The 14,662-nt window shown below is 35.5% G+C and overlaps 1 protein-coding gene across 1 annotated transcript; it reads left to right on the top strand.

The window, feature by feature from the left end:
- The first annotated feature begins 2,941 nt into the window (after positions 1–2,941).
- LOC146134584 (DBH-like monooxygenase protein 1 homolog) lies at positions 2,942–14,605 on the top strand. Its single transcript, XM_083397849.1, has 15 exons — positions 2,942–3,101; positions 3,842–3,952; positions 4,472–4,621; positions 5,327–5,417; positions 5,767–5,939; positions 6,585–6,662; positions 7,075–7,179; positions 7,725–7,827; positions 8,175–8,344; positions 8,659–8,753; positions 9,221–9,377; positions 11,346–11,482; positions 12,518–12,602; positions 13,219–13,317; positions 13,731–14,605. The coding sequence occupies exons 1-15, from the start codon at positions 2,955–2,957 to the stop codon at positions 14,007–14,009; spliced, it is 1,980 nt and encodes a 659-aa protein (XP_083253975.1). The 5' UTR covers positions 2,942–2,954; the 3' UTR covers positions 14,010–14,605.
- Positions 14,606–14,662: the final 57 nt, after the last annotated feature.

Here is a 14,662-nt window from a genome sequence, read left to right on the forward strand (position 1 = left end):
TCACTGAACTTTTTGTAGACGAACAAAACACAAGACATAAATATATTCCAATTTTGGAGCATAAAGATTGGAGGTGGTAGTAAGACGTAATAAGAATATCAAAGCCCATACAGAAGTAGGTAGCATTTTGAACGTTTCCAATAACTCTTTATTATGAAGAGTTATTCGAAACGTTCAAAATGATACTTACTTCTGTATAGGCTTTGATATTTTCTTATTATATTCAAATTTAATTAATAGAAACCATGTCTTTGTATGGCTCATGCAATTTCTTTCTAAATTCTGGATAAAATCTTGCTCAGAACCAATTTCAATTATCCGAGCCAAATGAACTACTGAGTAGGCGGCCCAATTTCGCGCCGCGCCCCATATAGGTCCAGAAACACTATTCTAAATAACAACACTTGTTTTGTGTTCATAAAGAACATGAAATTTCAACTCCGGGTCGTTACTAACATTTGCAATTGTGTTCAAGAATATTTACGCATATAATCGTTGCGATTTACGCGCCATCATTACGAATCAAGATCATTGTATATTTTACCTGAAGATGATACAAGCTCGTATCGCAACGTTTTAATCAAGATGATGTCGATTAACTCAACCTTTTTTACCTTTGCAATTCAATATCAAGCTACATTACAGATCCGTGCATAGTGTACCTAATTTATTTTTAATTATATAGTACTGTTCCTTTTATTTTAACTCAGTCTTTATCAAGATGATGCACATTACTCGACCTTTTGGGCTTTGCAAATCAACATTACACATCCGCACATAATCTTATTACCAAGCAATCATTACGATATGGGAATTTTAAACGCGCAATCTTTATGATACAGTTTATTCACCTATTCATACCGGGGTAACACTATCCAGCTGTGCGTCCATTTCTTTATTCATACATTGTTATGTCATCTCGTTGCACTCTCCCCGACAGCTTAAAGTCCTTGTTAGTTTGTAAATCTTTACCTTTAAAATATAAAAAAGTTGGGTACACTTTGCACTTGATGATAAATTGCAAAAAGGTGGTCACATTAACTGAAGATGATACAAGCTCTAACGAAACGTCTTAATCAAGATGATGTCGATCAACTCGACCTTTTTGGCTTTGCAATAAAAAAGTTTATTTCCTAAGTTGTATAATACAAAATAAATATTTGGCCCTTTTTTTATATCAATATCTTTAAAAATTAAGAAAAACACTGCTAAACGGGTGAAAAGTACGTTTTATGCCCTAATTGCGAATCTAAAAAACTACGCACAAAAATTTACACAAATCACGTTTTCTTTCTTAATTAGCGTCGACATACAAAGGTATTTAACGCTACCGAATAGGACAAAGTGTTGGGCATACCATCATATTGTTTTCATATCACTACTGGTACCTTTTGAAAGCCGCAGGTTTCGAATTGCGACCAAGGTATAGACAAAAACGCAACAATACGGTGACAATAGGCCGGGACCCATCTATTCTAGTGCGACGCTATATCGAGCGCGACACACTGTTCAAAAGTGTACCAAATGTGGGTGTTTGTCGTATACTGTAAAAAGCGGTAAAGTTGCTCTTTGTGTATTGACAACTGTGAATGACGAGTAACAGAAGAATTGTCAGCAACTGTCGAGTTTGAAATATTCAGGCTCGTTCAGAGGTTAGAAACTTTGTGACGCTTATCGCACACATTTTGGACAAAAAGTTCCGCAGTTTGGTTTAATATCGAATGACGTCTTTCATGTGATTTTATAAGCAAGATTTAATAGCTGACAGTTGTGAATGCAAATCAGGGTAAATAACTTCGAAATTTAGATTAATTAAAAGTAAAACACCTCAGTTCGGAAAAATGACTAGTTGTTTGTATAGCCGAGCTGTATTCACATGACATTAACGTAGGCAAATGTTAAAACAAATAAGTTTTACGCTTCAATTAGTATTTATAGATTTAATACGAGCTGAGAGGATTATGTCAGTAAAATTGTGTGACTCCCGCTTGACAAAGTATTTAGGTCAGATTTGTAAAGTTCGCCATTAAAATGGCACCGTTAAAACTTAGATCAACAATATTGAAATGCGCAAGGTTAGTGTCTTTACGTTGTTCGGCCAAAACTTGCTTCAGTGTAGAGAGGCGATAGCTAAATTGTTAATGCTAATTTCCTATTTTCTTACGTTTGTCTTTCAAGGTAGAAGGCAAACCTCGGCTGAGATTACTTTATTTACTCGGTATCGGATCGGCACCGATACAACCTTAGTATCGGACGAGTACCGATACTATCACTTGGTTTGCAGTTTAGAAATACCTAAACTGAAACCTGGTATATATTTGTGTTACGATAGGAACCAACATATATAACTGTTTGAGGCGGTTTAGTGCAGTGGTTCTTAACCTTTGGAAACCTGTCGAACCCCCAAGTTATTCTGCAAGCTTTCGTCGAACCCCAAATATTCGCTCAGTATTTCTTTCTTCCTCCTAGGCTATGTTTGTCATCAAATTGGCCGAATCTAGGATTTTTGTTTTCGGGGGACATGAAAGTTGTCATGGATGACTCAAACATGACGTCATAAAACTTTTTTTAAACACCTGTTGTTCTGTAGCCAGCCCGTGCGCTAATATGCAACTGATACTTGGCATAATCAAATTATAAACTTGCATGTAAGCTATATAGGTTGAATTGGACAAACTTTTAATTTAAAAGGTTACATGACGCCTGCCCTTGGCACATAAAAGAGATTCGAAGTTAGCTTGAAATAACAGAATTTATGTTTCAGAGGCCGCTTTCGCCGAACCCTTAAAGCAGCAACCCTGGTTAAGAATCACTGGTTTAGTGGAAAACAAATCTATACAAGTTCACTTCGTCGTAAAAATAATAATAAGAAAATATAAGAAAACCGTTCTTGCGTTAAAATTGCAACGTTCTTTTTCGGTTTTAATGATCAGTCTAAATAATAAAGCACTGTGATGTTGCTTGTAATTATTACTGCACTTTTGACTTGTGGTAATGCTCAACTGGCTCCAAGCCAAACCTACCCTTACAACCGGCAACTGGATTCAACCGGCAATGTTCTGCTCTACTGGAGTTTCGACACTACGCATATAACATTTGAGGTAAGTTGTTTGATAAAAAAATAGTTTTTCAATAAATATGTGCCTCTAAAACCTTACGTTTTTGTGCTGTGCTGAATAAAAGATTCCACAGAATTGGACGAGTTTACTAGTTTTAATAATTTAAGATTTTGCTATGAGGCGAATAAATGGTTATGATATTAACTTTACTCAGACCTAACTAACTTGCTGGTTTTGCAACTGCCTTGACATAGCCTTTAGTTAGATATTAAAAACTTGACTGGGTAATTTGTAAATAAATTGTGTACAAAGGTAGACTATGCACGAATCTCTTTATAGATTTCTAACGAATATCAAATGCAAAAAGGTCAAGTAAATCGACACTACCTTGATAATACTTGCACACAACACATTTAAAATCTTCCGAAGTACTAGTTTAGGAGTTCCAATAACTTAACATTTAGTTTAATTTGCAAATGACTTTACTCATACTTAACTTGCCATTTTTGCAACTGACTTAACTTAGCTTGCAGATATATGTTAAATGACTTGACTGGGAAATTAGTAATTAGGAAATAACTTGTCTACGAGACTTGAAAAAACCTTTGAAGTATTTGTTTACTAATTTCAATATTTAAAAATGTTTATTTTGCAAAGGACTTTACTTAGACTATAAATATTAGTTAGATATTAAATATTTGACTGCTGGGAAATAAATAATTTGGAAGAATAACTTGTATACAACAAGTGTGAAAACGAGGCCAAATTGTTTTTTTTTTCAGCTTATAATAAACACTGTTGGCTGGATCGGTTTGGGGATCTCCCCCGGTGGGGCCATGACCGGGGCGGACATGTACGTTGGATGGGTCAAGGACGGTGAAGGTCATATTACGGTAGGTAACAATAAAGCGAACTCGTTAACTGGACTTTCGCTTCCTGAGCCTAATTGAAGTAAAAACAAAGATAACGACCAAGGATTACAATATTGTGAAATTAGAAGATCCACCGAGTAAAATATTATGTACGCTATTTGATTTGCTTTTGTTTTAATGTTTGGCCTTTACTTCTTTTTAAATGTCCAAAAAATCGCCTCGGGTGTGAAAATAAGCAAATTTTTTTAATTTAATTTTTTTAATTTAATTTTTTTATTAGATGCGCTCATTCTTTACAGAGTAAAACAACATTGTATTCTTTTATAACTTTGAATCCTGGTTTTTGAAAAACCAGACAAAAATAACTTTCATTCAAAATAAGCTAATATACGATCAACATCAGGTTCTTAAGGTTACGTGGTTTACAACGGAACATTATTATGTCACCGCTAAAATTTTCCCAACGTTTCGTAAGAATTTGTCGTTTCGGTATGAAAATTATTCTGCCTTAACGTCTGTATTTACTCTAATTAAACACAGGATCGTTATGGCGTGTCTAACACCTTTCCACCACTCGACACCGAATCCAATGTTGAACTGCTGAGCTCTGCTGAATGCGACGGTTGGACGCGAATCCAGTTCAAACGACAAATACCTCGTTGTGAAACAGCACATGATCTTGCTATTACTGTAAGTCAGTAGTATTTAAACTGTAAGGGTTATTAATGCCCTTAGGATCTGAAAGTTTCAAAAAAAGTAGTAACTTTGATCTTAATTCGTATTTTCAAAGGCTTATTTAGTTAAGGATTCAATTTGCCAAATGAACGGAAGTTAAAATCGTGAAAAAGCGTAACATAATCGAGGCATATAACAAGTGACATACCTTGTATATATGATGACCGGCTATTACTGTAAGCATTACAACAACTGAATGTAACAAAAATCCTATCATAAAGCAAGCCATCTGTTTATCGCAACAAATTGAGATAAATACCCAGTCAAAATTTACTCAAAAATATTGGTTAAAAGCACTTAACTAAGTTATTTGACACAATGACTTGCGTGCTTGACTGGAGTCATTACATCACTTGTAAATACTAACAGTCCCGGTTTAACAAACGTCTTGTTTATTTTTTGTAATCAATTAACCTGAAATTTTAAGGCCGAATGTCGCTCGCAATTCCCACAGAGCATAACATCGCGACAAAGCGTAACATAGTCGTAGCACTTTCGGCCTATTTACATTGACAAATATAACATACCCGGAACATAAAACGACAAAATTGAAAAAAATACTTTTTCGCAGTAATCACAGGACACAAACGAACCAAGTGGTTAACGGTTTCCGTTGCATTTAAATATTTAGAAAAATATTTAGAAATTTATTCTACGCAGGGCGACACCACGCGGATGATCTGGGCATTTGGGACAACCGATCCAACCGGAAGTGACATCACATCTTCAAACTACCATTCAACAAACAGAGGTAAGTCCAGTAAATTTATAGCGCTGGCGAGCGGTACGAAACGAAGTAAAATATTTTCACAAGTTTAAAGCATTTGTAAGAATTGAAAAGGTCTTAAGTGAATTTTTTTTATAGTTAAAATGTTTTTTTAGGAGGTAAAACAAGTTTTTTTTAAGTTAAAAGGTTGTTTTGTAGAGTTAATCTTCTTTTACGAATTAAAAAGGTTTTTCTAGAAGATAAATTTTATTTTTTATTTTTCTTAGGTGTGAAAAGATTTTTTCTAGAAGGTAAAAGTTTTTAACAGGAGTTAAAAGGTTTTTTTTAGAACTTGAAAGTTTTTTTTAACGAGTTTAAAATTTCTTATTTCCAGGAGTTAAAAGTTTGATTCTGCTCGGCGAGGGCGACTCCGCAGTGACACCTACCGAGGAACTTTTAACCTATGATGTGGCAATGTCGCAGTTTACCATCCCGGCACAAACCACCTATTACAACTGCCACCTCGTTCAACTTCCAACCTTCGCTTCCAAAGTACACGTGGTCAAGGTCAGTACAAGGTCAAAAACGCCCAGACAAAAATCGGCAATGCTTTTGAAACAGGGTTCGTAAACTTTTCTTAACGCTGTCTTCTAAAATATGTTTTATTTCAAATGGACTAGGGTTGGCATGACTTTTGGGGAAATGACGTAAAAATTTACGTCATAAAATAAATAGTAATAATACAATTAAAAAGGTGAAATTTCACCCAGATTAAGGTGATTTGAATAGGTTGCAGAAACGTTGGTTAAGAATTATAATTACCAGGGGAGCTGTTTTTGAATATTATTACTATGCCTGGTAGCAACAGTTTCTATAAAATAGAAAACTATAAGAAATCTTCTGTTTGAGGACCAACTTAAGTGAAACTGAAATGGAGTTAAATATTTTCAAGCGAAAAGACTTAAGTATAAACATCTGTTTAAACAAAATAAATTAGGCATTATGGGTGGGTATAAAATGTTTAGAGATGGTGTCAAAAATTGCCGTCATGAAACAGATAACCCTTATATATCTTCTGTTTAGTCTAACTTATGTAAACTAAAAATGTAGTTAAATAAACCAACTGTGCATCTGTGTGTCTGTGTGTACAAATATTAAACTAACATGGCCCACCCTTCTCGATTAGAAACTAAACTTCTGTAAACCTCTTAGATATCTCCGATCGTCCAGGCTGGGAACGAGCTTTATGTTCACCACATGTTGGTCTACAAGTGCGTTGACCCATTGCCCGTGAGTATGATTCAAATTGCATAAGAAAAAACACCAAAATATTAAGAAACAAAATATAACTTTATTTATGTAGAAGATGTGCAGCAAGCGACTTAAGAACCATAAACCCGATGATTATTCCTGGCCTTAGCACTCTTGATTTTAAATAAATAAATACATTCCCTGGTAATAGTATTTTTATTGTTTTAGAGAAGTCACTTTGAAATGACTTATAACCCAGTAATGTAATTTAAAATTAATTCAAGTCAAGTAAGGGTCTTTCTAACACAGTGACTTAAGCGCACTTAATTCAAGTAATTGACTTAATTTATTACAAAATTGCAAAATATGGTCTGTGAAGAAAACAGAATACATAATCTATTCGCCTTATTGTACCATTAATACTTGTTTTGATTATTTTGATGTGCAACAGAGCTCATCGGTTGTCGGTAGCAACGGCGAGTGTTATACGTCATCAGCTCCTATATCAAGCGGTTCATGTGAACACGTGATAGCAGCTTGGGCCATTGGAGGAGGGGTAAGTGGTTATAACTTTGAACAAAATTCGGTGTTAACTCACAAAGTGGTTAAATGATACGACATATTTCAGTTACAATCAAAAATTAGGTGAGTAATACTTGATTAACGGAAACGCTTGTCGCGTGCAAAATTAAGCAAAATTTGATACCATTTTAAGCTGACCGACAAATATTTTTTTTTCTACAAAACAATAATGTCACACCTCGACAATTAACCCTAACATACGTCTAGGAAGTCGGTAAAAATCGCAACATTACCAGTTATACGTAATAAGAATATTAAAGCCCATACAAAAGTAGGATCATTTTGAACGTTTTGAATAACTCTTTATTCATTTTCAACATCAATTTCCACTTATGTTATGGATATTATGCACTCTTACGTGCTTCCTTGTATGGCTATTCGTAACACAAACACGTTATAATATAAATTTCTAAACTACAAAAAGTTTCGCCGTACACTTAAGAAGCTTACGCGGCACACAGCTTAACTGACTAATATATACTAATTTAATTTGCTTTAACGTACAAGTCATGTTTGCAGGAATTTATCTTTCCGAACGACGTAGGCTTCCCAAATGGAGAAGCAGATAGCCCGAAGAACGTTGTGCTGGAAATACATTACGACAACCCTTCATCTACAGCTGGTAGGTAATATAGGCAAGAATATATACTGTAATGCATCTACACAAGTGGTGAAAATAAGCCGGGTCGCGTTTTAGGAAAGTAATTTGGTTTAAATCCGGAAGCATCTTATTTAAATTTGAAATCACTAGTACTAATGTATTTGTGCATTGTTTACCTTAAGGATACAATAACCTCAGTGAAAAACAGGGACGCCAAAGTTCGCTGTGGAACGCACGACAGATATATATATTAGATTAAAACTGTCATGCATTCTACGACAGTTTCCAAATAAAAACAATAGTATTTTTGTATGATCCAATCATTTGATATTACTCTCCTAAGCGACAATCTTAATTTTTATTTACAGGAGTTCTGGATTCATCTGGGCTTCGTTTCCACTATACCTCCCATGTACGAACGTTCGACGCAGGGATAATGCAAGTAGGTGAGACTGTGAGTCCTTACACTCACGTCATTCCACCTGGAGCAAGTTCGTTCATCACAAACGGAGACTGCACATCGCAATGCCTAACCACGGTAAACATTAGGCTGCTGTACAGTCCGAAAATGTCTATATGTTGCAATGAAGTCGATAACTTGACTTAAGTGCACTTCCTAAGTCTCTGTTTTCAAATGACTCGTCCAGTATTTGTTTTTTAATAGGCCGTTCCACTATCTCCTTGAATGTACTAAAACTAATATTTAAGTTGCCTATTGGTGCCCTACATCAAACCATACCCTTAATTTCCATAAGGTTTTGGTTTTAGGCTGTTATCTCTGAAAGTTTTCGCGAGTTTCGGTAAAAAAGTGTTACTTAACCCTGGTTACCATACATATATTATTGTTTTCAGGCGATGGCTGCATCAAGTGCTTCACAGATCAACGTGTTCGGAGTGATGCTTCACAGTCACCTGCTAGGCCGAAAACTATCACTGAAACAAGCCAGGTTTGCAATCTAAGCGTCCTTAACACCGAAGCTTAGTACACCCTATTTTCTTTACTGATTTTTTTGTAAGCTTTAAAGTTTATGTGAACAAACCACGAAAAATATTGTAATTCTCTTCCATGTGGCTTCAACATGTTTTAAAATTCAGAAAAAAATCTTGCTCAGAACCTAATGTTAATTAATCTAAACCAGTGTAATTAGTGCAGTCGTCGACTCAACCAAATCATTCTACCACCCTAATTTGGGTCAAGACCAATATGTTGAGAAACCCTGTCCTAAAGAAAAAAACTGGCAACAGCAGGATTTTTATTTATTACGTTGTGTTGTTTTAATGCATTTGTTTTTAGTTTTTTTAATTTTAGAGCTCTAGTTCTGTGACTCCACTGTGGTGAGCTATTTGTTGTTAAGGCTCTGAAGTTAGCCTTTTAAAAGACATATTTATTGGAAAAGCTATGCTTTTTTATTAGGGGCACCGTAGAGCAGGCGCCAGTCGCCAAAGACGACGGCTACGATTTCAACTTCCAGACGTTCCGCTACCTGAACCCACAACGAGCTGTACAGTCGGGAGATGCTTTGAGGATGACGTGTGATTATAGCTCAGCCGACAAAACCACCATAACATATGTGAGTACTTGCTGTTGACTTGAACAAACATCGAATTACACAACGCGAAAGATAGAGTTAACCTGTCATTTGGCATGCCCGATAATTTTCCGAAAGCGATAACCGATTTTTTGGAAAAAAAATATCGCGATTCGATCCGATAACAGATGATAATATTGTGTTCAAACAAGCAAAATAATGGTTGTTTAACCGATTTCGCAGCCCTGGTGACCGCTAAGACTTTTTTTTACACCGCATCAATTTAATCTTAGGCTGAAAAATATTCCTTAGTTTCCAAGTTGCAAAATTATGGGCTGGATTTTCATACACCGATTGGATCCCTCAAAACACCATAAAAACACTGCTTATAATTCAGTGGTTTCCAACTTTTTTTGTTGACTTGCGGCACCCTAAAAAAATTATAAATAGTTCACGGCACCCTTGCTCGTATTTTGCTGGGTGGATTAACTGCAACGTTGCAATAAACGAGATTGAAACAGCACATTAACTGTGCAACAAGGTTGAAAAAATCTTTTTAATTTTTGGCACGTTTGTCGTACACACAAAATGTATCAAGAAGGTTACCAACAGAGCAAAAATTTAAATTCGTTAAAAATGGCACCCTAGAGCAGAGGTCCGCAAATAATTTTTGGCGCGACCCATAATTAATAATAACAAGGTCTCGCGACCCAAATACTTCTCGAGATGTTTTTAATAAATAGCAACACAGTAACTTAATTGTGTCTCTATTTATTAGGACAAGTCTGTGTTATTCGTTTTGTTTATTTCAAAAGTGAAAGGGTGCTGTAACACAACTGAATAGACGCCTCGAGTTCTACTACGTATGACAAATATTATTTATCAACCAATATGTGTTTCTTGTTTTGCAGCCCCACCAAATCGCCGCCATAACCCTGTCCGCTACTTAGCTTACTGCAATAATTACTGGCAAGGTTGTGTAATGCTTTTTGGCGCGACAGAAATGCCCGACGTCTCATAATCCTTTTAGGGAACTCAACATTATGGATTTTCATGGACTTTTGAGGGGGCAATATATTTTAAGACATGATGTTACAAAATTAGGCTAAAACGCAACATCTTAACACAAGTACGTTAACTGGCCTTGCTTTGTCCAGCTTAACTCCATGCGTGTCAAGCACAACCAGATTGCCTGCATTTAGCAAAACTTTTCACTTAAAAGGATGGTCGACGCTAGACAACACAAAAAATATATTTCCGCATCACATTAGTGTCCCACAGCTGTATTATAGAAAACGCATTAACTATAAAGATTCGCGTAATGCGTCTTATAATAGCTTGTTTATATCGTTAAGTTTGTGAAAAACTACATAACCTGGTTACGCAGTTTATGTTTGCAAAAAAAAATTAATATTATTAAAGGGTAGAATGCGTATTACTTATTGCGTTAGGCAAAAAAATATTCTGGTTCAGGTTTGCATGTTTTAATTTTATAGCGTGCAACGTGCTCACGACGCTTTGGTTAAAGAAAACGGGCTAAAAATGAAAGAAAGCTTTTTAGAAAAACATACTAGGAAGTAAACCTAGATTGCGGCTAAGCAAGACTAGTTTGATGTTTCGGTAATGGCCAAAAATAGTGTTAGATTGTCAGCGCTCTTTTTCCCCCTGGATCGAACGAAGGTCTCACGATATTTCGCTGGGATTTTTGGTGTATATATTTCGCGTGACAATTCTAGTCACACTGAAAGTAAGATAGCTCTCTTGTATATAATTTAGTGTACTAATAAAAACAATTAAAAACATACCGGTGCCAAATAAAGGCCGCTATTAAAATATATTAAGGCTTTCGCGAAACACACTGAATGGTCCCGCGACCCAAATTTTGGGTCGCGACCCCGTATTGGCGGACCCCTGCCATAGAGTGCCGCGGCACCCCGGTTAAGAACCACTGGCTTATATGTTTACGAATGTTTGATTGATTTAAAAGACACACCGTTTGTTTGCTTGCAGGGAGGGCTTTCCACCGACCGAGAAATGTGCCTTGCTTTCATCGCCTACTACCCTAAGCTGAGGATTGCTACATGCGAGAGTTCGCCTGTTCAAAGTGATTTGCTGGTCGCTTTCGGACTTGACCCAACACAGATCTCGTAAGCGCAGGCCTAATGACGACCTGAGTTAAAAACTGCTGAGACAATTTGGCAGTGTTTTAATGACTTAAGTCAATGACTTGACTTAACTTTAAGTCAATGACTTGACTTGAATTGCACTTAAGTCACTGTTTTGAAACGACTTGACTTGACTTAATTGATTTAGGAAAAATAACTTGGCTTGACTTACGTCATTTGGACAAAAGACTTGGGTTGAAATGAAGCGCCTTTTTCAAGTATTTTTTTATAAAATTGAGCTATATATCCAAATTTCAGCACATAAAACAAATTGCTTGCTATATGTTGCGTTTTTTCTTATTTTTTAGTTCAGTTATTGCTCATAATCGTACAAATTTAAAAATTTAATAGTTTAAAATTTTATTTTTTGACAAGGACATAACTTGAAGTTGACTTTCTCTAAATATGACTTGACTGGGACTTGACTTGCGCAACTGGTGACTTGGACTGGGACTTGACTTGTTATTTTTGCAAAAGACTTGACTTGGACTGAAGTTATTTTACGAATGACTCTACTGGGACTTAAGTCATTTTAAAATGACTTGTTAAAATGACACTGCAATTTGGACATAACTTTTGGAACTTCACGAACGCTTAATCGACGTCAAAGAAATGTAATAAGACCCATTTTCAATTGCAAAACAATCTTAGGATTACCCATGATTAACAGCTGTTATTGTAGAATGCCAAAGAACATTGATTTTAACAAGAGTTAAATTTACTGCGGCCTTAAATCTATTTTGGCCCGCTACTAGAAAAGGTTGCCGACCCCTGCTATATAATAACATAACATTGCCTTAATAAGAATATCAAAGCCCATACAGAAGTAGGTATCATTTTGAACGTTTCGAATAAATCTTTATTTATTTTCAACATAACAGAAGGCACTGATTGTAAGTGTATATATACTGCTGAGGCTGACGTCAGAAAGAAGGAAACAAGGAGAGATACCGTTATTTTGCAACTAATGTTTCCCCTATGATGTGTCCCTGGTTTAAACAACTCTCCGTTTTTTAGAACTCCAGTCTCAAGTGGGGTTGAGGGTGATTATAGTGGATTCATCATTAATGGTGCACAAAGCGTCGCAGCCTATTTGAATGCGGTGAGTAAATGAAAATAAAAAACTAAAACAGAAAGGGACTAAAAAGTTTTCCTGTGTTTGTACCAGTGATGAAAGTAAGGCGAAATGCCGTCCCGGTAAAAAGTTATTTTTTTCACCAGGCCATCCCACGATTTCCTTAAATGTAATGCATGTTGGTGCACTAATTCGAACGATAACCTCAGGTTTCCTAGGGTTTCTTGTTTTACAAGTAACGTTATGATGTATAACTTTGCGACACAAATTTGGTCGGTAAGAATGTTATTTTTGCTTAAACCCTAGTTTGTACTAACAACAGTTTAGAATAAGTTTTAATAGAGCTACCAAATATGTTTTTGTCATACATTTAGACATAGGAGGCTTGGCTATTACGTTAAGAATTTTGTTTATAATCTAAAAAAAATGTTTTAAAAGTTAGGTAATTGACATAAGCACATCTTGTTATTGGTGTGATAAACTAGTCAAAATTTAGAAACTTGTAGTTGAAAATGCAGGGAAATCTAGCTTCCTGCAAGTGAAATAAAAAAGAAAAACTATACAGACCTTTAATGCATAGCCAACGCAATCCGGTAGTTCAAACATTTCTAGAGAACTGACGTTGAACGTTTTATTTGCACAGAAAACCTGGGACACAACAACCCTCAGTGCTTTGAGCGTAAGTCTTTCAACAATGCAAAGGAATCAGAGATGCACTGGAGATGGTTACTCACCATCTGTGGTAAGTGCTTATTTTACAAATAGCTGGTGGACTCAAATACTAAGCGTAAGTAAACAGCGAAGCCCTGGCGACACAGTTCCCTGTACTGAACATTCTGTAAGCTAGCGAAAAAAACATATATTAAGCTCCTAGCTGTTGATATGATTAGCAGAATAAGCACAGTAAAGCCCTCCAAATATATTTTTTAAATGATGCTATAAATTAAACTATAGTGTTTTCGTTGTATAAACATAACCTTGAACTTTTAATTTTAACTTAAAACTAAAAGTCATTGCGGATCGTTTTTCTAGATCTGCAGTTTTTCACACCCACGTTTTAACTAGTTTAAACTTTAAACTTCCCCTAAAAATCCAAGTTGCACAAACAATCTTTTACCAATAAAACAGCTGCTTAACACAGAGTATCCATTACAGACTGATCCAACATCACCAATCAGCATAACAACGCCGTACGTTGAGCCTACAGCCAGCTGTTCAAGCCCAACAACTGGTTTTACTATCAGCTCTGCAGCCTTAGCTACCTGTCCAACCACTACAACTACATCTACCATAGCAGCAACAACAACTACAGTTGCAAACGCCACTACTACTACAGTTACAGTTACCAGTGGCACATCTACTGGTTTCAAAGGCAGCCTTACATTGCTGGCATTAGGTGCTGTGCTGTTAATGCTGACTGAATTTACATTTTAAGCATCCATGTTTTTCCATTATTACAAAAGTTAGATTTTTTAAGGTTAGTAAGACCGATAAAAACAAAAACTGTGTGTTACATTAATTTTGAACGCTTAATCACAAAGTCTCTGCAAAGATAAATTCTTAAAAAAATTATATGTCATACATTTCTTTACTCTTTTTTCTTTCTTTTTTAAGTTTTTTTGTAAATTTTATTTCTCTATTAATGACGGCTTTTTTAAAATAATTAATTTAAGTTTATAAAGAGTGATGTTTTCTAAAACTGTAGTGAATGTGCTTAATAGAACTTATAAATCGTAAAATATTAAGGGGGTGGACATTCACAACTTTTTCTACCTTAGTGTTACATGAAACGTTCTTCAGCAAATGAAAGCGCTTTTAATTGAAAAAAATTATCTGTGACTTCTTTTATATTCCTTCAAATTTACAATATTTCTCGGCCAGATAAAATTAATTTAAGTTAATTTTAAATGAGCACACGAATGCCAAACATAGCAAATGGATTTACACATAGTATGTTAACCTATTAGTTTGTACAGTTCATGATTGCACTTGTGCTTGATACTGCACTGTTTTCTCCTTAATAAACTAAGTCTGTTGTTTAACAGGTTGGAAAAGCATCTCTAAACTACATTTTTTAAGAAACTTTT

This window comes from Ascidiella aspersa, chromosome 9 (genome assembly GCF_963924565.1).
Source record: "Ascidiella aspersa chromosome 9, kaAscAspe10.2, whole genome shotgun sequence".
NCBI classification, from domain to species: domain Eukaryota; kingdom Metazoa; phylum Chordata; class Ascidiacea; order Phlebobranchia; family Ascidiidae; genus Ascidiella; species Ascidiella aspersa.

What these genes read in the sequence shown, in the direction of transcription:
- LOC146134584 (XM_083397849.1), top strand. Translation starts at nt 2,955, where the DNA reads ATGTTGCTTGTAATTATTACTGCACTTTTGACTTGTGGTAATGCTCAA. An exon ending in AGTGCGTTGACCCATTGCCC is followed by an intron (nt 6,663 to 7,074) that starts GTGAGTATGATT and finishes GATGTGCAACAG; the next exon opens with AGCTCATCGGTTGTCGGTAG. An exon ending in CTTGGGCCATTGGAGGAGGG is followed by an intron (nt 7,180 to 7,724) that starts GTAAGTGGTTAT and finishes TCATGTTTGCAG; the next exon opens with GAATTTATCTTTCCGAACGA.